At 36.1% G+C, this 22,636-nt stretch overlaps 1 protein-coding gene across 1 annotated transcript in view; it reads left to right on the forward strand.

The window, feature by feature from the left end:
- Positions 1-21,317, forward strand: part of LOC105473677 (potassium voltage-gated channel subfamily H member 5) — a 345,797-nt gene extending 324,480 nt beyond the window's left edge. The window contains exon 11 of the mRNA XM_011727592.3: positions 12,328-21,317. Coding sequence (XP_011725894.1) covers positions 12,328-13,275 — 948 coding nt within the window. The 3' untranslated portion in view covers positions 13,276-21,317. The remainder of the gene's footprint in view (positions 1-12,327) is intronic.
- Positions 21,318-22,636: the final 1,319 nt, after the last annotated feature.

The raw sequence follows: 22,636 nt of genomic DNA on the forward strand, positions 1-22,636 counted from the left end.
TGGAAAACTCGTCTTTCTAGTTTATAGGCCACCATTCCAGGTATCCCCATCTTGGAAAATGGCACTACCATTTGTCCTTTGGCTTAGACTAAAAAGAGTGTTTGGTTTTGTTTTGTTTTTTTAAGATTTTTTTCCCCCCTCTGGGATTATTCATCCAGTACATCTACAAACCTGTCAGTTTTACTGACCAAATAAATCTGAAGCTGCTTCTCACTCCCTCCATTTCTATCTCCCTAATCTAAATTACCATGATATCTCACCTGAACTACTCAAAAAATCCCTTTTTGTTTGTTTGAGACCGAGTCTCGCTCTGTCGCCCAGGCTGGAGTGCAGTGGCGTGATCTCGGCTCACTGCAAGCTCCGCCTCTGGGTTCACACCATTCTCCTGCCTCAGCCTCCCGAGTAGCTGGGACTACAGGTGCCCGCCACCACACCTGGCTAAATTTTTTTTTTTTTTTTTAGTAGAGATGGGCTCAAAAAGTCTCTTTACTAGTATCTCTTCTTCTATCCTTCCAACCTTTCAATGTGGAAGTGAGTGGAAGTGAGATTATGTGAATCCTCTGCTCCAAATTTCCCATGACTTTCCCTCCCCTCACAGGTAAAATCTAAAGTCCCTGGCCACCTCTTCCACGTCCTCTGCAGCATTCTCCTCCTGTTCACTGAGGGCTACCCACTGTATCTTCCTTAATGTGCTTGAAACATACAAAGCATTTTCCCACCTTAAGATTTCCCCTCTCTGAGCCCTCTCCGTCGCCCACTTCTGCATTCATGAATATCTCTGAGCAAGTATCACCTCCTCATAGATACTCAACCACTCTGCCATTCCCTATGCCCTTATACTTTATTTTTCTTTGTAGCCCCCATCACTATCTGACATCATATGAAATACTTCAGGAGTTTTGCTTTGTTTACAGATATATTCTTAACTCCAAAACAGAACGTGGAACATGGTACATTTTTAACACATATCCATAATGTAAATATCTTGCATGTGCTGCATCCTACCACTTAATAAGAGGCACGTTAAAGTGAACTAAATATGGCCTGAGAAGGACTCTGTACTTCTGTGTTTGAGTCCTTGTGGATGAATAGCAATGTAGCTTAATAGGAAGACAAGATTGAAAACCTAATTTAGGAGTATGTGCCTGTAACAATAGCTAAGTCTTGGGCAATCCTAGCACTGTACTTCAACCATTCATACACTGCTGAGTCTTCAGATTGTTCAAGTTAGGGAAACACTGCGCTGTAACCAATCCAGCCACTCTGTACCTCACTTTCGATTTCTGTATATCTTTTCCCTTTTTTGTCTACAAATCTTCTTTCACCATGTGCCTGCACTGGAGTGTTTGTGAATCCGCTGTGATTCTGGGGGCTGCCCAATTCACGAATCATTCATTGCTCAATTAAACTCCTTTAAATTTAATTCGGCGGAAGTTTTTCTTTTATCAGGCGTAAAGTAAGTGCTATTGGGGTATGGCGTAGGATGGACCAACTCTGACTGAGAGGCTGGTGAAAGCTTCCTAGCTGGCTTCATGGGTGTGCAACCTGTGCAGATATGCAGGGCCATGCACTTGGAAGGATCCTGCTTTTGGTGTAATGTTCTGTTTTTGTCATCTTGAAATTCTTCATAATTTTGAATTTGAACAAGGAACTCAATATAGTTCCCATTCCATACAACTCACAATATTTTAAGTATACAATTTAGCATTTTTTTAGTATATTCACAAAGTTGTACGGCCATCCCCATTATCTAATTCTAGTACATTTTCATCATCCCCAGAAGAAACCCACAAACATTTGTGGTCATTCCACTTTCTCACATTCCCTTATGCCTAGCAACCATTCATATCCTCTCTGATTCTCAATTTGCCAAGTCAGTACATTTCATATAAGTGAAATCATTTAAGATGTGGCCCCTTGAGTCAGGTTCCTCTCACTTAGCATGATGTTTTCGAGGTTTCTCAACGTTGCATTATGAGTCTATACTTTATTTCTTTTGGTGACTGAATAGTATTTAATTGTGTGGATACACCACATTTTTGTCAACTCATCCATTAATGAATATGTGGGATGTTTCTAATATTTGGCTATCATAAATGATGCTGCTGTGAACATTCATGTACAAGTTTTTGTTTGACTATATGTTTTCAATTATCTTGGATATATAGGAGTAGAATTGCTGGGTCATATGGCTACTCTATGATTTACTTTTTGAGGCACTGCCAAGCTCTTTTCCACAGAGGCTATACCATTTTACATTCCTTCCAGCAATGTGTGAAGGTGCTAGTTTCTCCACATCCTTCCAACACTTGTTATTTTCTGTGTTTTTTATTACAGCCATCCTACAGGGTGTGAAATGATAGCTTACTGTAGTTTTAATTTGCATTTCTCTAATGATTAATGATGAGTATCTTTTCATATGCCTATTGGCCATTTGTATACCTTCTTTGAATCAATGTCTATTCAAATTTTTTGATGATTTTAAAATTATTTTTCTTTTGTCTTTTTATTTCTGAGTTATAATAGCTCTTTATATATTCTAGATACTAAACCTATATCAGATTTATTATTATTGTTATATTTTAAATTCAGGGGGTAGATGTGCAGGTTTGTTGCACGGATATGTTGTGTGATGCTGAGGTTGGGGCTTCTATTGAACCCATCACCCAAATAGTGAACAGAGTGCCCAATATTGGGTAGTGAAAAACTACCCAATAATTAGTTTTTTAACCCTTCCCCCTTTCCTCCCTCTTTAGAGTCCCCAGTGTCTATTGTTCCCGTCTTTACATCTGTGTGTACCCAATGTTTACCTCCTACTTGTAAGTGAGACCATGCAGCATTTGATTTTCTGTTTCTGTGTTAAGGTAGGATAATGACTTCCAGCTGCATCCATGTTGCTGTGCAGGACATAATTGCATTCAGTTTTGTGTCTGGGTAATATTCCATGGTGTATACCACCTTTACTTTATGCAATCAGATATATTATTTGCAAATATTTTCTCTAATTCTGTGAGTTGTCTTTTCACTTTGATAATGTCCTTTGAAGTACAAGCATTTTTAATTTTGATGAAGTCCAATTAATTAATTTGTTCTTTCCTGCCTTGAGATTTATGTACCTATCTAAAAAATCATTGTCTAATTCAGGATCACTAAAATTTACACCTTTGCTTTCTTCTAAGAACTTTAATGTTTTAGCTCTTACAGTTAGGTATTTTATCCATTATAAGTTTAATTTTGTATATGGTGTTAGGCAGATATCCACATTCATTTCTTGTTTGTGTATATGCAGTTGTTTCAGTACCATTTTTTCAAAAGATTATTCTTCTTTCATCATTGAATTGCTTTGACACCCTTGTCAAAAACCAGTTGACCATAGATGCATAGGTTTATTTCAGGACTGTCAGTTGTATTCCACTGATATCTATGTCTATTCTTATGCCAGTACCAAATCCTTTAATTACTGTAGCTTTGTTATACATTTTTAAAGTGTTAGGTGTAAGTCCTCCAACTTTGTTCTCTTTTTCCAATATTGTTTCAACTCTTCTGAGTCCCTTGCATTTTCATCTAAAATTTAGGGTTGGTTTATCAATTTCTGAAAAATAGGCAGTTGAAATTTTGATGAAAATTGTATCAAAACTATAGAGCAACTTGGGTAGTATTGCCATGTTAGCAATATCATCTTCCAATATGTAAACATGAGATGTCTTTCCATTTATTTAGGTTTTCTTTAATCTATGTCAATGTTTTGTAGTTTTTCTAGGTGCAACTCCTATACCTCTTCTTTTGCTAAATTTATTTCTTTTATTCTCCTTGAAGCTATTGTCAATAACATTATTTTCTTAATTTCATTTTCAGATGGTTCATGGCTAGTGCATAGAAATATAACAGATTTTTATATTGAATGCATATACTGCATCCTTGCTGAACTCCTTTATCAATTCTAGTGGGCTTTTCTTGTATTTCTTAAGATTTTTCTATATGCATGATCATGTCATCTCTAGAGGAGTTTTAATTCTTCCTTTCTATTCTGGATAAATTTTATTTTATTTTCTCGACAATTTCTTTGGCTAGAACCCCCAATACAATGTTAAGTAGAAGTGATGGGATCATCCCTGCTCCTCTCTTTGCTGATATTAGGGGGAAAGCTTCTAGTACTTTACTATATACTATATGATGTATGATGTTAGAGATCCTGAATTTTTATCTTGCATTGGGCTCTGAAAATTATGTAGCTAGTCCTACCTTATAAAGAGGGACACAGTTGAGCTGAGTATCAAAGGACACATAGGAGTTCTCCCGTGGGTGAAGAGGAGGAAGAAGAGCAGTATATGCAGTATCATAAATACATGCTCAAACTCAAAGTGACTCAGTGTGGCAGGTGTGTGGAGGCCAAGTGAGGAGTGAAGGAAGCAGAGGTTAGAGAAGCAGGTAGGGCTGGACCACTGCTGGATTGCTGACTTCTTACTAAGGAGTTTGGATTTTATTCTGTAATTTTTAGACTAGTACACTATTATATTTTACAGTCAACAGCAAAGAGTAGAATGAAGAAAAATGAGACTAAAAATTGAGGCAAGGAGAGCAATTCATGGGCTACTGCAGTGTTTGATACAATGAATCAAAATCTTGTCAGAGGCTGAGGTGGTCGGATCACGAGGTCAGGATATCGAGACCATCCTGGCTAACATGGTGAAACCCCGTCTGTACTAAAAATACAAAAACTTAGCTGGGCATGGTGGTGGGCACCTGTAGCCCCAGCTACTCGGGAGGCTGAGGCAGGAGAATGGCGTGAACCCAGGAGGCAGAGCTTGCGGTGAGCCGAGATTGCACCACTGCACTCCAGCCTGGGTGACAGAGTAAGACTCCGTCTAAAAAAAAAAAACCTTGTCAGATTAACCTTGGAATAACTGTATTCTTGCTTTTGAAGACTTTGCTTTCCTTCTATTTTTTTTTAAATGAAAAATTTGTACAAATAAAAACATATGCATTGAGCACCGTATTTCAAAGTTAGGCTAGCACTGGTAAAGTTTACAGTCTATGTTTTGTTCATTGTGAAAAATATATTTTCATGTTTATGATAGCCTGAATTCAGAATTGAGATAAATGATCTTTTACATGGTAAAGAAAATGATGCTTAGAACATTTCATTAGTTATTTCAGTAACTGTATTAGTTATTCTAGAATCTTTTGCATTTGCATCATACTAATCATTCTTACATTAGGCATTACCTACACATTAGCAAAACCAAAAGATATTCCTTCCCTATCCCTTCCCGTCCCTCCTTTCTTCCCTTCTTCTATCCCTCCCTCCCTTCCTCCCTTTCTTCCTTCCTCTCTACCCATTTTCCTTCCTTCCTTTTTCTTTACATTCGCTTAATTAATTAATTCTTCAAAAGTTTTAGGGCCTAAGAGGCTGAATTAGATCTGTAACACATTTTGTGCCCTTGGAGAGCTTCTAGATTTATGAGTGGCTGAAGTAAACAAGGCTGCCACGTCTCAAAACAGAGTATCATGCATCATTGTTACCCTAAGCACATCTAAATTTGTAGAATGGTCATTTGCAACAGCCCCATCACTGTGGCCTTCACTGAGAGTTTACAGCCTCTGATATATACATGGTAGTGTTGAATAAATAATGCTTTGTTGTATTAGTTCAGGTTGTCATGGATTGGAGGGCTAGAGTTAGAATTTGTGACTAAGATTATGGAAACGGTAAGAAGAACCAAAGAATCAAACCAACTAAATCCCAGGAGAGTCAAATGACCCAGAGCTACTCACTGCTTGATCACATATAGCTATAAATTCCTAGTCAATTCACAGATCTTGTAAGTGATGAGCCATTTGAGAGAAAACACCTCTTTCTTTTCTGCAAATTATCTAACACTAAATCCATGTCATTGGACAAATGATTCTAACCATTGTTTACTTGCCTTTATTGGATTTCAAAGTTCAGTACACATTCAAATTACTCAATTTTGATATCACTTTTATGATCAAATGCCCTACTTTTGAAATGGAAAGCTCAGTTGGCCATGTTCCCTGTTACGTTTAAGAAGCTTTTATCATTTAAATAAATTAAACCTTCCAGCATGGATTCTGCAGAACATAATGAAGTACAGAGAAAAATAAAGCTTAAATGAAATAAATCTCTTTGCTGATAGAAACAGTACAGGTTATTGTGCATTCTACCAATAAATGTGTAGCTGGAACCGTAGCCTGATTTCTGGTTTTTAAATTTTGTCCTTAATTTTTGTAGTGTTCAGCAGCAATCTGATTTGCCATTGGACAAAAGATGGACACAATGTACATCAAGTAAAAAGGGTCTAGGTTTTTAGTACTGAGAATAAAACCAAATATTAGATTTTTTAAAAGCTGATTTCTTTTAAAACTACATTGATAAGTAAGGATATGCATTTTTCACACCATTTAATTCATACAAGTTGAACTCTTATGAACTCAAATCCTTTAACACTTTCTATAATAATTTCTTCATGGTTAAAAAAATGCTTGTTTTTTAGAGAAAAATGATCATCCATATAATAATTGAGTAAAATTAAAGTATATAAATTACATATTGAATTAGCAGGAGACATTTTACTTTTTGAGTTACAATTTGCCAGTTGCCCATGAAAGATTCAATTGGATTTTGAAAAATCTTACTGTTTATAGGTTCTTTCAATGGCCAAAGTGTAGGATGCAATTTTTAAAATGTAAATAAAACACACCATTTTAAAGAGTTTAAATAAAATTTATCGATGTTTCCGCTACGTTAAGTTGAACCATTTTACTACATGCATGTTAAAAATAAAGTTAAAGGTAAAAAGCCCTTCCTTTTAAAATTTTTATTTATTATTATTTTTGAGACCCAGGTTGACATGCAATGGCATGATCATAACTTATTGGAACTTCAGATTCCTGAGCTCAGGTGATCCTTCTGCCTCAGCCTCCCAAGTAGCTAGGACCACGGGCATGTACCACCATGCGTGTCTTTTTTTTTTTTTTTAATTTTATTGTAGAGATAGGGTCTTCCTGTGTTACCAGGGTGGTCTCAAACTTCTGGGCTCAAATGATCCTCCCACTTTGGCCTCCCAAAGAGCTGGGATTACAGGTATGAACCACCATTCCCAGCCAAAAAACCCTTCTTAAAAGGAAACGTTCAGCAGAATTAATTTGAGAATACTCATAATGGTAATGTATAATAATTACCATAGAAATGTAGTTTTCTTAGTAATAAATATTCAATGTTACTCAGTATTGGAGCTTAGGTCATAAAACTGTCTCTGAAACTGTAAGGACTTATAGAGAGGGCCTAATTGCATTTCATGTTTTTGAAATACAGTGAGTTACTTATGTTAGGCATCTCTGATGTTTTATCTTCTGATTTATTATATTTGTACATTCTTTTAAACTACAAAACAAAAAACTATCATACTTTGCATATAAGATATGGATCAGCTGGTGGTAGCACCTTGTAAATTAGTGTTTAAAGCCCATAAGCATGATTAAATCACCTTTTCATTTTTCATTTGTTTTTAATTCCAGTGCCTATATTCTCTTACCTTGCAGTAGGAAAGAAAATTTTGTTTTGTCATAAGTTAGAAAATAAGCTTCTAATGGATATTGTTGCATCCTTGCAATGAAATCAAAGCAAATTCTGATTCAAGACCTTTCAATGACTGATTTGTGGGTCAAAGATTTGAACGTGAGCTATCCAGTATGCATTTGTTCAGCAGCTGGCCAGGTTCTAGGAATGCCAGAAGGCAAATGATATAGCTCCTGCTTCCAAATGAGGAGTAGACATTAATGATCAATAATAATAATAATAATAATAATATACAGATAGCACTGATTCATTGTTTGGAGAGTGGAACATAGTGAAGGGCAACTATAAAGTGCCCTTCTTATTTGTAACAAACATACATTTGCTGAATGTATGAAAAGGTTCTTGAACTAATGAATAACATTTATTTGTTGAGGAATTTCAATGTGGCAGGCATGTTATAGACACTTGAGATATAGCAGTTAGCAAAGCAGACAGAAATCCCTATTCTAATAAACAAATGATTTAGGTGTAAATGGAATCAAGGATGATGTCAAAGTCCAGGGAAAGTCACATTCTTTGACCCTCCCTGCCCCCGCCTTTCATAAAGGTAGTATATTTAATATATGTAGAAGGAAGTTAAAAACAAAACAAAAACGCAAGGCATCCTTGAAGGGGACCGGAAGCTACAAAATGGTAGCATGCATTGAAGCCTACTGGCTCTGCTTTGGAGAGTGAGGAGGGTCCAGAGACTGCCTCCCACAAAGCTCTTTCAAAGTGCTGGTCAAGGCTACCACTTTCCCAGCAAGCATAGAGCTTCGATCGTGTTCCATTCACTGCTTTCAGGGGTGGTTCTCCATGGCAAAGGCTCTGGGAAGGGTGACCTGCTGGGTGTGAAACTGCTGCACGACTTCCTACTTCACCCATTCATCTATCCAAGTTTTCACGGAGTCCAGGAGAAAGTCTAAAAGTTACCTTGAGGAGCAGGAGAGTGGAATGGTTAAGACTGTTTGGAATCTGACCCCTCGGATTTGTATCCTGGACACTCAGTTGTGTGACCTAAGGGAAACCACTTAAACTCTTTATGCCTCAATTGGCTTCTCTGTAATATAAGAATAATAGGACCCATGTCCTACAGTAGAGAATAGGACCTAGCTCATAAAATGTTCTCATTTATGACACTTAAATGGGAAAATACATGTGTGGAAGTGACCACATTGCTACATACAGCTATTTTATAATCATTTTACAATACCATTATTTTGTTCCATAGTCAAAAGTAAAATAAAATAAATGTAATCTAATCCTATACAGTCAATTCAAACTAGTAATTTTTTTTAAAAAAAATCTACCTCTTACAAACCTGGATATAATAAGTAGTTGACCAAATCCAAGTGTTACTGTTTTCAGTTAGGCTTCAGTTATAGTTGTATAGAGTGGGTGATAAATCTCCTCATGATCCCCTCTTTCCAACCTTCCTCCTGCACTTGCTTCTCCTCTCACTGGGCTGCAGATTGTCAGCAGGCCTGCTGCTAAGGAGAAAGGGGGATCTACTTCAGGACTTAGGGCTTGTGTCTGAGATCTGGAGGGCCTGTAGCCACTCCTCAGAGTGTTGGCTTTTGAGCTGGTCATGTCCAACTGCTGGCTGTCTTTATGTGTGGCATAATTGATGGCCTGAAAGTCCCTGGTGGCAGGTGACCTACGGGGTGCAATAACTTTTCCCACCTCACACAGTGCTTTTGCCTTGGCTGGCTTCTAGCAGACTGAATTCACGAATGACTGACTTCAGTGACTTCCTGAGCTCCAGGGCATCCCAGCCAGTGCCCCTCTGAGCTATAAAGGAAGTGAAGGGCAAGGAGCAAAGAAGGGATCTGTGGCTCTCTAAAGAGCATGTTTTTCCACCGTGCATTGCTGGCTCCTGAGACTGGATGTGTAGGTCCTGCTGTTCTGCAAACTCGGTAGCAATTCAGGACCAGTCTTGTTGCTCATAAGTACCCTCAGACCTCAAGGGAGCTATGTTTGAAATTACTTAATTTCCTATCTTCGGGGAGTAAAAAGGGGGAAAGGAACAATGTGCAATGCTCAGAATTCTGTCATCTAATGTACCAGAGCTCGATTTTTTCTCTTTCCCTGTTACTTTTACGTTTCTTGACAGCAAAATACAGGTCCAGCTCTATCTCATTTGTCCCCTGGTGTAGGTGAGAAATCAAGCCCTGTGCCAGGACCCACTTTGCTCTATGTATTTTTGTATTTGGAGTCTTTGTTTCTAGCTAAAGAGTAGCAATTCAAACACTTTTGTTTGTTCTTGGTTGGGTGGGTGGGGCAGCTGGTGGTCAAGGAAGCTGGGAAAGATTTATTTTATTGATATTTTACATGGGCATGTTACAGTCTTACATCACAAAACACCTTGAACTTGGTAAGCACACAATAATTGCAAGCAATTATTGGCCATTATATTGACAAATCTAAACAAATAAGGCTCTTGCCTAAGGTGTCCACAAATTCTCAGATATCAGTAATACCAAATCTTTCAGTATAGTCTCTGCGTGGCAGGACGTGTAGACATTACAAAGATAGGAATGTCCTTGTCTGTATATACTAATAGGGTTGCCAAATGTAGCAAACAAAAATACAGGACTCCAAGGTAAAATTAAAATTCTGATAATGAATATTTGTTAAAGGATACATATGTCCAATTCAGATTTTTAATGTCTGATGTTTTTAGTATGTCCCAAATATTGCACAGGGGACCTGCATTTTACCTGACCTTCCTGTGTGCCTAGCACCTGTCACACTCCACTGACTTTGAAACGGTTCCCTTTTCCCAAATGTGAAGGCTGCTCTCAGTTACCACATCGAACCAACACTATGTCTATCCTAGGCTAAACAACCACCTTAAAAAAGTAAAAAGGGCCAGTGGTGAATGGGAAGGGGGATGTGGAAAATTATTCATGTTAAGCCTCTCATGTCCACCCATAGAATCAAAGTGAGTACTTTTTCAAAAAGGGGCTGAAATAGGAAAATAGTATCTGTGTTTCTGTGTCTGGGTCTGTCTGGTTCTAAAGAATGTTCGTATCTTGAAGACTTAGTACAACCTATGTTTACTTGGGAAGCATAAGAAATGTGTCAGCCCTTTGAAAGACTTCTAATTAAACTGCTGGAGCTTTGATATCAGAATTTGAGATTATTATTACATATTTTTAAAAGACCCAATTTCATGTGCCACTAACAAGAAGAAAAATATTGGCCTTTACAGTTACTGAATTTATTTTAAAATACAAATTATTACCACTTGATAAGCTGAATTTAGTGCATCAATCTCATTTTAGAAAATGCCCTCTTACCTGGAAGGGGAATTCCTACCTTTCTGACTTTTCTGTTAACGGTGACCATCAATAGTATCAGTTTTTGGTGTAAAATCAATGATTATATGTTACTCCAGGCAGCTGCTGAATATTCAAAGAATAGTAAATGGTTTCAGATAGGAGTATTTTATGAGAGTTCAAGGAGAGAGAACCAATGTATGTTGAGTGTCTGTTATGGGTTAGAGAATGCATGCTTCACATGTGTTTCTACTCTAGCCAACAACTTATGGAGGGTGATCAAGGTAAGTAATTTTCCTTGAGTAATAAAATTGTCTGATTCTGAAAGTGCCTTATCTTATATAATTCTTTTTTTAAAAATTTTCCTTACAGCCTTCACCTGCAGGTACTTTGCTTTTCAGGACTCTGAGCAAAAATCTCACACATTAACTTTACTTCCAACTCTGATAATATATGTGGCAATTTCTTATATAGCCAACATTTTTTTTATTTCTTTTGATGGGGTTGTCGTAAGTTCTTCCCATTATTATCTTCAAAGTACATTTTAAATAAAATGATGCTCATTTATTTATGGATATCTAACCCCTCACCTGTACTATGTATTTAGTTTTATGTTTAAAATTTAAAGAATCTTGGAAATTGAAGAGTTCAACCTCCAACCCAGTGAACATGTCACATGAAAAACATACTTTCTGTTTTAACCTTTTGGTGCTAGAATGATCATGAATTTTCGAGGCAGTTTGTTCGATAGACAGCAGTTTGCAATGAAGTCTCTGTGCTGAGCTGGTGTTGCCTCCTAGAAATGTTTTCTCACAAATTCTAGTTCTGCCTTCTAGGGTCACATAAATAAATTTAAATTCTCCCCTCACCCACCCCGGGTGCCATTTGCTAAACTGTCTTAACGTTTCAGTACATTTATAGCCTGGAATTCTTACTATCTGATACTGAAACAGAGGATAATGTTAAAAATGGTTTTGAATCTTATTTCTACACAATAAGGAAAATCGGAAAATCATACAAAAGTAGCAATTCATTACAGAGAAATTTAAGGGATAAATATGTATTTCCTTATATATGTATACATATATATACATACAAATATATATATATGTGTGTGTGTATGTGTTTGTGTATTTCCTACTAAACAGTAATATAATGGGAACATAAACTAGAAGCAAAGTACCTCTACTCAGTTGTCTCTTGAGTAATTCTCCCTCTGATATGTAGGGGACTAGAACTAAGTAAGTAAGTAGCCAACATTTCCGTGTTGGATTTAAGGCATATTGCATCCATAAATTTCATAAATGCAATTCCATAAATGGCATTCGGATTTTTTTCTTCAGAAATAATCTTATTGAATGTTGAAGGGTTTTCTTTGTAACACAAAGCACATACAGCATAGTGTCACACAACTGTTAATCCATCTGCTTTTATAATCAGGCTCTGACTGTCTCTCCCGTTCCACAGATCATCTTTCGTAAGATCAGTGATGTGAAGAAAGAGGAGGAGGAGCGCCTCCGGCAGAAGAATGAGGTGACCCTCAGCATCCCTGTGGACCACCCGGTCAGAAAGCTCTTCCAGAAGTTCAAGCAGCAGAAGGAGCTGCGGAATCAGGGCTCAACACAGGGTGACCCCGAGAGGAACCAACTCCAGGTAGAGAGCCGCTCCTTACAGAATGGAGCCTCCATCACTGGCACCAGTGTGGTGACTGTGTCACAAATTACTCCCATTCAGACATCTCTGGCCTACGTGAAAACCAGCGAATCCCTTAAGCAGAACAACCGCGATGCCATGGAACTCAAGCCCAACGGCGGTGCTGACCAAAAATGTCTCAAAGTCAACAGCCCAATAAGAATGAAGAATGGAAATGGAAAAGGGTGGCTGCGACTCAAGAATAATATGGGAGCCCATGAGGAGAAAAAGGAAGACTGGAATAATGTCACTAAAGCTGAGTCAATGGGGCTATTGTCTGAGGATCCCAAGAGCAGTGATTCAGAGAACAGTGTGACCAAAAACCCACTACGGAAAACAGATTCTTGTGACAGTGGAATTACAAAAAGTGACCTTCGTTTGGATAAGGCTGGGGAGGCCCGAAGTCCGCTGGAGCACAGTCCCATCCAGGCTGATGCCAAGCACCCGTTTTATCCCATCCCGGAGCAGGCCTTACAGACCACACTGCAGGAAGTCAAACACGAACTCAAAGAGGACATCCAGCTGCTCAGCTGCAGAATGACTGCCCTAGAAAAGCAGGTGGCAGAAATTTTAAAAATACTGTCAGAGAAAAGCATACCCCAGGCCTCGTCTCCCAAATCCCAAATGCCACTCCAAGTACCTCCCCAGATACCATGTCAGGATATTTTTAGTGTTTCAAGGCCTGAATCACCTGAATCTGACAAAGATGAAATCCACTTTTAATATATATACATATATATTTGTTAATATATTAAAACAGTATATACATATGTGTGTATATACAGTATATACATATATATATTTTCACTTGCTTTCAAGATGATGACCACACATGGATTTTGATATGTAAATATTGCATGTCCAGCTGGATTCTGGCCTGCCAAAGAAGATGATGATTAAAAACATAGATATTGCTTGTATATTATGCAGTTGACTGCATGCACAATTTACATTTATTTATAATCTCTATTCTATAATAAAAGAGTATGATTTTTGTTACCCAAGGCAATGTAATATTTGAAGAATCAGGGTCCAACCTGCCAATGTTGCCATGACAAATTTGATCTCAGGCTGAGTATGTATATCGTGCTATCATTTTCTCACTGTTCTGTTAAGTTAAAATTATAGATTAATGCCAAGGAAGAGTTCAGTCTTTTCAACTATTAGTACCATGTTATGATCTCTTTCCCTAGGATTTTTCTGTAACTTAGTGTTAGGTTCTTTTCCCCTACAGGCGGTGTTTGCTCCATTTAAATGACTGTTTTGTTGCTAAGTCAGATAACAGTGTGGGGTATTGAAAACTTATTGCTATGGGTTTTGTGCATGAATTACATTTTTGATCAACTATACCTCTCCTTTTTTAACATTATACTTAGATAGTAATCATTAGCTCTTATGTAAGGAAATCCCTACTCCCTCCTTCTTGGAGAACAGCTGCCATCTTGTAGGCTGACATTATCGACACCATAAATACTAAACTATTAATATAGTGTACGTTATTATAGAAACACTGCACCACAGGGTATAAGGCCTTTTGACAATTCGCGTAAGAGATGCTGAATTTCCAAAGCTTATGAATGCTCTAAATTTGTATTTCCAAAACATGTTCAAGAGTGACGTTGAAAGGCTTCTTAGCAGAGAAACATACAAAAAAAAAAGCATTTAAGTAATCATATCAAAATACTATTATGATATAAAATAAAAAAGAGTGTAAACAGATAAATTTTTGTGGCATGTCTGTAACTTAGAAAGAATGAAACACTGGTGCGGATTGTTGACACATGAATCTTAGTGTTTGTAGTGATAACACATGAAATGTGGCAAAACAAACAAACAAACAAACCAAGAAGTAGACATTAAGTTGCTCGACTCAGATAACTGCTTTTCTATCATTTTATTCTGTTTATAATTTTTAAAAGCTTTTTGCACACAGTTCTACTGCTGGACTTCTGCTAAGTTGATTCAATAAACTATTGTGGCTCAGGCAGATCCATTTATGAAAGGGGGATACTAGAGACTGAATTTTAGTCTTTTGAATTCAAATCCTCTTTGTAGAAAGTGCCTATTGTCAAGTTTTTTTTTAAAAAGTCACAAAGAGTAGTCCTGTATATAGCTAGTCCCTTAAATGATATGGATTGAGAATAAAATACACATTCACTTGTAAGAACCCAGGAGAACTTACTTCTTTTGACTAAACTATATTTTAGGAAGTTGTTCAGGGAAGCATACTTTTCAGTCAGCGCATGCACAGCATTTAATATGGGGAGCAGGGGAGTTAGTGTTTGCATGAAGTTGAAAATATGTGTGAGTAATTTATATATTACTGGATCTTCTATACATATATGTTAACAATATGCAAAAATGATGGCAAAATCGAAGGAGATATTTTGGTCTATTATACCTATTTGTATGAGCTTTTCTATCTCCCAGTATCCCCAACCAAAGCCACTAGAACTGAAAGACACGTTATCACATTCAGACTTGAGAAGTGCAAAACAGTGATTTATAAAAACTGTTGCTATTTTAGAATTTCTACTGAACTTCACATGCCCACAAGATGTGCCTCTTTAGGAGTCTCAAAACATACGTTATGTGCCGTGGGCTCCGTTTTCCTTTCTTTGTGCACATAACTTCCATTAGCCATAATGGAAGTTTTCAGGGGAGCACGTCTCCATGTAATGCTACAATATCTACCTACCACAAACACAAGAAAATGAAATAATTATGGAGTAAGGAATCAGCCTTGAAATTGGAATTTTGTTGCTTTCATGGTGAGGATGATGCCTTTTTCTTGACCTCTGACATTTATTGAATTTCAGGATGTTTTTCTATCTGTTTAAGTCAAGTTTGGCTTAAGCTTTTAAAGGTGAATGTGTGGTTAAAATAAAAATCTGAGTACGGAAGTTGTTAGTTTAACTTTAGCCAGTGCTTCAAAAATAACTGTTGGTATAAAACTGTAAAAGAATGACTGTGAACAACATGATGATTTGAAGTTCTAATTCATGCCTTTGCATATTAGTGGTGCAAATATTTACCGTGTTCTGACATTGACATAGAATTTCACCTAATTGACCTACAATATTATTGTTCATATATGTGAGAAACATAATGGTTTTGAATTACTCCGAGTTTTCAAGAAGGAGGGAAAGTATCAATTGTTTATTTATGGCGCAGTTATCATAGAGTTTTTTCAGCCATCTCTGTTCTCTGTGTGCATGATATGAAGAGGTGCTGAATGCACCCCGCTGTTTTCAGCAGGAATGCGTGTTTTCAGCAAACATTGTATATAGAGTAGTCTTTTAGGTTCCCAGATTCCACAAATCTTAGCAGTTGAATTTACTCAGATTTGAATGAAGGGTGAACACTTGCTTTAATACATGCAATAATGATACAATCATGTTCTGTGTTGCCTCAGCTAGCACATAGACAGTAGATGCTCTTTTGGGGACCAGATAACTGCATGTTTTATTCCTACACTGTATAGATGCTCTTGGTGCATCCAGAATAAAATTTTTAATATTATATTTCTAAATAATGTATTAATAGGAGTAAATGGATATGTATTTGAAATCCAAACATTTTCCAAAGCAATTTACGCACCTTCAATATTTTTCTATGATGTTATTAATAGGTAAGATCAGATGCTGTATCCTCGACAGGTGGTTGTAACATAATAGCAAAAGTCAAATTAGAATGGAAATGTGAGTGATGTATCATAATGGCAAGTTTTATCAGTCTGCATCAGGATATTGTTGCACTAAATGTGATCTAGCAGATGGAAGAGATTATGATAAAAGGCAAATGGGCACACAAAAGCCAGATGACAATACCAAAGCTACATGAATGGTACTGAAAATGGTTCAGGCACAGTGGTTGAAATGAATGAAGTGGTTGAATACAGGCCCATGCTTCATTGTTAAAATGGAAAATTTTTATGACGCTAGTTGCATCTCGCATTAAGTATAGGGCCAAAAATGTCCTAAGTATTTTTTTACAAACAACTTTATGCATATCAAAGAAAAAATGGAAAATTTGGGGTTTGAAATTGCTCTAGAAGAAATGTGTACTTCTATTGTACTCAACACTTTAATAGGAAAATTAGTTGTGACTGTTAACTGAAGTACCGTTATCAAAATTAACCTTATTGGAGCCCAGATGAAAATCACATTTTCCCTTCTGTTTAAGGAGATTTTGTTCACCCTCTGAGATCTGGTCCATTTGATGTCTTATTTTAAATAATTAAAGTCATTTGGAATTTTTTTTTAATATTAGCCTTCAGAGCAGTGACTGTTTTGAAGTGTGCAGTGGCAGATATTTGTGAAATTATTCATCATATTCCTAATGAATTCCACTGTCTTGTATAATTTTCATCGTTTATGCAATTTTCTCAGAGTTTGTTTTCCAAAATTTCATGTAGGTAATGAGAACATTTATCTAGAATGTGCATATCATACATGGATAACTTTCAAATATGAATATTTTATAGTCATGTGAATGTTGTGCTATAATTTTTTCTATTAGGTGTAAAAGTATTTCTCTTCTTGTCTTAATGGAAAGGGGGAAAAGACAAAAACAATCTTTTGGAAAACACCTTAAGATTAGTATCTGAGCTTTGTCTTGGATTCTGAATTTAGCTTTACCACAAACTAAAAGTGTAATTATGGGCAAGTTAACCTTTTCTGGTGTACCAAATGCTACCACTCCCCCGGCAATAAATAAGAAAACAAAGATAACAGCTGTTGCCTTCTTATATCAACGCACTATTAGGTAATGCAAAAATTATCTTTCTTGCAGGTGAAAATTACATTATGACAAATGATCACATTTTCATTCTTTCATAGAAGAGTATCCATGATGTACTCTCTATCAAAATATTCTTCTAGATTTTAGAAGAGATTTCAGGGATTGATGGTGATGTGATTTTTATCTAAATATTCTTTTAGGTTTTAGAAGAGATTTATCTGGTCAGAGGTTGATGGAGGGAGGCATAGTTTGCTAAATAATTATTAGTGGCAGGTCAGCATAAAACTTGATACTTCTCTGGGAATTTAGAACTACGAATCAAATAAACGTGGAGAGAATGAAGCTCCGTTGATGGAAGAGAGAAAGAAGAGAAAGATAGGTAAATTTTAAGATTTTTCTTAATTCTACTTAATCATACTGCTTGGCGGACATTCTCAATTTTGTGAAAAAAAGTATGCATATTGATAAGTGGCCAAGGTATAGAGTAGTTCATCAATATATCTATGTGACAAAACTAAATGTGTAACCCTTAAATTTATACAAATAAAAACTAGAGTAGTTCATCCTTCAACTTTTTATATTAAAATAATCATGAACTGTTCAAGATACATGATTTCACATGGGCAGACATTCTTATAACAAAATTCTCAACTATGTGCTATGTATTATAAGTTTTGGTCTGTATTCTGACTTGAGATTTTCTATCACTTCATGTTTAGGATAAGACCCATGTGTTTGCATTCTTTATGAGGGTCAGGGCCACTGAGGATTTGGACTGGGAACTAGGAAGATGATGAAGGCGAGGGTTGAGAAAAGACTGAGTAGAATCTATCTGCTTCTTTACTCTTAGACTTAGAAGTTAAATAAGTTAACTAAGCTTATATTTACCAAGTGTTCACTATGATAAGCATTTTATTTGGGTTATCAAATTTAATTCTTGCAACAACCCCATGAAGGTATAAGTTAAGGAACTTGTCCGGGATAGCATACCTGTTACATGGTAAAGTTGAGTTTCTAACACATGCAGTCAGACCTTAGGGAGAAAACTTTATTTTGTAGAATACTGACGTTACAAGAACTATCTACTTCAGCCATCTGGTCTAAGTTTTTCCAGACACAAACTTTGAAAGATTTCTTAAAATAATTCTTAAAATTTGCACTCTATAATGTGAATGTAAATGTTTGTTTTTTCTTGGTAGGTCAGAGTCAATGACAGAGGTTGAAATCATACTGTCTTAAGCAAAAGGTGCCCTGTCCTAACAGTGGAATTTTCATTTACTTCTCCCAACAGTTGAAAGACATCAGCCAAAGTAAACTGTCAAATGTAGTTATAAATAAGAAGCATGTTTCACATACAGTCACTGGTATCAACATTTCCAGTTGAATTTTAACCTAAAGAGATAATGCATAATAATTAAGGAAAGCAAGAGTCATTCAGGATTTTTTCTATAATTTCTTTTTATTTTTAATAGTGGGATTTGGATGAGACTCTGGAATTTATTTTTAAAATTTATTTTTTGACTCATTGGGTTTTAAGTAGATTATTCAGATATTTTTATTGATTGCACTGATGTTGGCTTCTTGGCCAAGCCACCCTTAAATGCATTATCCAAATTAACTATCTCTGTTTAGAATGGCAACTTTTATCCTTATATCCAAAATTAATGAGTTCCTAGTATGTGTATTTACTTCAGAGAGTTTCAATAATTTTCTCTAATGAAAAAATGTTAATTTTCTGAATGTGATTTATTTATTCTACACTTTGAGATTTTGAAAGCAAGTGTCTTGAGAAAAGGAGAAAAAACCAAGATATTACAACACTGCATGCTGGAATCTTCAGCCCAAACCATCTTGTTTTCACTTGGCTAATAACTGAGCCAGAGGTAATCATAGAAAGGAATAATCCTACTTTTAAAATAATAACTGTGAAGGACCCCACTGACACTATCCAAAGCTTTTTATAGTCAGCTCACTTCCATCCTGGCTTTTACATTATCACTGCATGATTATTTAAATGAAGTCATGACTTGTACTACCTGTAAAGGCACTTGGTCAAAGAACAGTAAACCAAAAAGTGCAGCTTATGGCCAGAGTTATAACTGAGGAAAAGGGAGAGTGGGGAAGGGATAGCAGTTGCTTCCTTTTAATGAGTTTTCTGTGTGTGGTGCCTTTTAAATAGCTTTTGTTTATTTGTTTTTAAGATGACACAGTGTCATTAAGGTTTTAACAAAACCTTTGGAAGCAGTTTGAAAGCTTGTCAAAAGTTGGGGCCTTCTTTACAAATAAGTGCTCTCCCACCAACCAGTGAGTTTAGAACCTCTGGTTCTGGCCTACAAACCCAGTTCCCTAAGCACTTGACTGGTTGGGCTGCATTTTGATGGGGGGAAAACAAAAAGATCTGATCACTCTCTCTCATTCATGCAGAATCACTGATTGTTGAATGACCAAAGCATTCAAAGCCAAAATATTCACATTGATGCTTCAATAAACTAGACTGAGTATCCATAATAACTAATTTAAGTAATTTTATCCCCATTCTGTGCTAAATCATATTTCATAATATAAAATGTAACCACTTCCCTCTATGGTCAGACTCTCCATTGAGTTAGAGAAATTGGACTTTGGCAAAAAGCAACATAAAGATTATTGTTGTTCCTAGAACCATTGTTGTCATGGACCCCTCATTTGCTCCTCAACTTTTTCAATCAAATTATAGCGGGAAAGGTTCCTGATGAGACCAAGACTGCAAACAGGAAGAATACGTAGCTAGTAAACTATGCAAAATCACAGCAAAGATTCATTTTTAATTCCATGTTACGGTGTTTGATAGTCCTAAGTATTTAATATTGGTATATTATGTCACAGCCATGAACTGTCAACTTACACAAAATCCAAATGCACTTTTATTTAAAATCAAGATTAGCCTATTTCATTTTTAGAAAAAACAGTGGTCAGGATTCCTTTTTTGACCTCTGCGGGGATGTTTTCACATTGCTCTTCTTATGACCCTTTATCAGAGAGGGAATAAGTATAGTTTACATCTCCTTAGGGTTGACTGCACCAGCATCTTCCATCAAGCAGTCGCCTTCCACCTTATAACCTGTTCACAGTTAATAAAGCAAGAGGGAATATGCATTTCATATTAGGAACAGATTTCTTAAGTGATTGTTATGAAAAGCGGAAACCAGTTTAGAACCATTTTTTTACCCTAAAACATCCATTGTAGTTTGTTGAAAGAGCAATGACTTTTAGAAGTGCTTGGTACTCAAACAACACAAAATGTGCAGATTCATGATATATTGAAAATTATACAGTTCTTTTTATTCTATGTTTTAGTGACTTTGTTTACACTAGTTGTGGCATTTTGTATACTACAATGTAAATTCTACTATAACACTAATGTTACTATGGGAATTAATTTTGCAACTTCTTAAATGTTTTTGTCACTGCAACCATATTGGTGAGATTCTGGGGGTATAAAAAATGCCTCTGCCTTTAAGGGTTAAATTCACCGGAAATAATTAATTCATGCATTAACAAAGGAGACAATGCAAAAATTTCATGTGGGATGTTTTTAATACCATTATGCTAAGCAGTACTTGTTGGCTCTTTTCAAAATCTGATTCATGCTAAGCAGATCCTTTTTTCTACTTAAACAAAGATACTGCAATGTATAATATAGAAATTTTGTATGTACTGTTGACCTATCACCTGATCGCTGACAGAATGTTTGAAAATATCTTAACTTTGTGACTTTAGGGTCAATTATGAAATAATTGTGATCAAAATTCAACTGCTTCTGGGAAGTTTGTGGTGATTATCACTTTATTTAACGTTTGTTCTCAAGAAATGGTCATTTTGAAAAGTGAATTGGCAGGTGGAAGCTTTTAGCCCAAAAGAATTCTGGGTTTCAGCACAATAAACTGTATTTCATCAGGGAGGGCTAACTTTGCTTTTTTTCACACTTTATTTAAATGTGGATATTTTTTCATGATACAGAATAAAATGTGCATTTTATGGAATTTATTTGAATTGGGTCTTTGTTGGAAATTGCTATTTTGAATTTAGTTAAGTAAGTGAAAAGCTCCCCAATAGTAAAGCACAAAGCAACAGGTTTAGAGGAAACAGTCTTTTGATATATTAGAATTCCAGTGTTATCTTAAACTTTCATAATATTTTTCCTCTGATAAATTGTATCGTTAAGGCATAAATGATAAAATTAAAGTAGTATTATATCAGAAATTAAAAAGTTTAAGCTCCAGGAGTAAATTTGGTTGAATTAGAATATTTCTCTGTACCATGAAAGATAGAGATAATGAGCAGATCTGAATAGGAATTTGGAGAAATCCTTATTTTAAAACGGGATTTTAAAAAGTTTCTCTAATAATGTTTCTAAAATTCTATTAATATATCATAACATTATGAGTTTATTCCAAGCAGTGAAATTTAGAGGCTTAAAGGGCAGAATGTACATGGAATAAAAGTTTACTTTTTCTCATTTTTGAAAAAAATTATAAATGGCTTTGCCAAATTCCTATTAAAAAACAAGAGCTGAATATGTAACATGTCTGCAACATGAGAACTGCAGATTTTTCTTCTAACTAAAAGACAAGTTTAAGGAACACTTTTTGGTGTATCACTGAAAAATTATTCATACCTATGGCTACATAAAATTACATTTTGATTACAAAACAACCAAATAAAGCTTCGTGTTTGCTATGGCTATATTAGAATATAAGTAGAGGATTCTAGAGTTAGCTTTCAATTATATGGGAATCAAGGATATGATGATCACAGATAAAATGAATTGTCAAAGTGAAGTGAAACTTTCTACATAGATGAACAGTAATTAATGCTTTCTCCACTTCTTGTGATTTTGCTCCTCTTTTTTTCTTCTTTCTTTACACATGCACACACACACACACACACACACACACAGTCAACAATAAATTGCAATCTTTCCTTGTAAGTTCCGTGGTAATAACTCAATTAAGAAAGATACCAATTTTTGGCTGGGCATGGTAGCTCACACCTATAATCCCAGCCCTTGGGAAGGCCAAGGCGGGTGGATCACCTAAGGTCAGGAGTTCCAGACCAGCCTGGCCAACATGGTGAAACCCTGTCTCTACTAAAAATACAAACATTAGCTGGGAGTGGTGGTGGGCACTTGTAATCCCAGCTACTAGGGAGGCTGAGGCAGGAGAATCACTTGAACCCAAGAGTTGGAGGTTGCAGTGAGCCAAGATCATGCCATTGCACTCTAGCCTGGGCAACAAAGAGAAAACTCCATCTCAAAAAAAAAAAAATTCAAAACATGATAATACATATTGTAGATGTGTGA

Source organism: Macaca nemestrina, chromosome 7, assembly GCF_043159975.1.
Source record: "Macaca nemestrina isolate mMacNem1 chromosome 7, mMacNem.hap1, whole genome shotgun sequence".
In the NCBI taxonomy this organism is placed as follows: domain Eukaryota; kingdom Metazoa; phylum Chordata; class Mammalia; order Primates; family Cercopithecidae; genus Macaca; species Macaca nemestrina.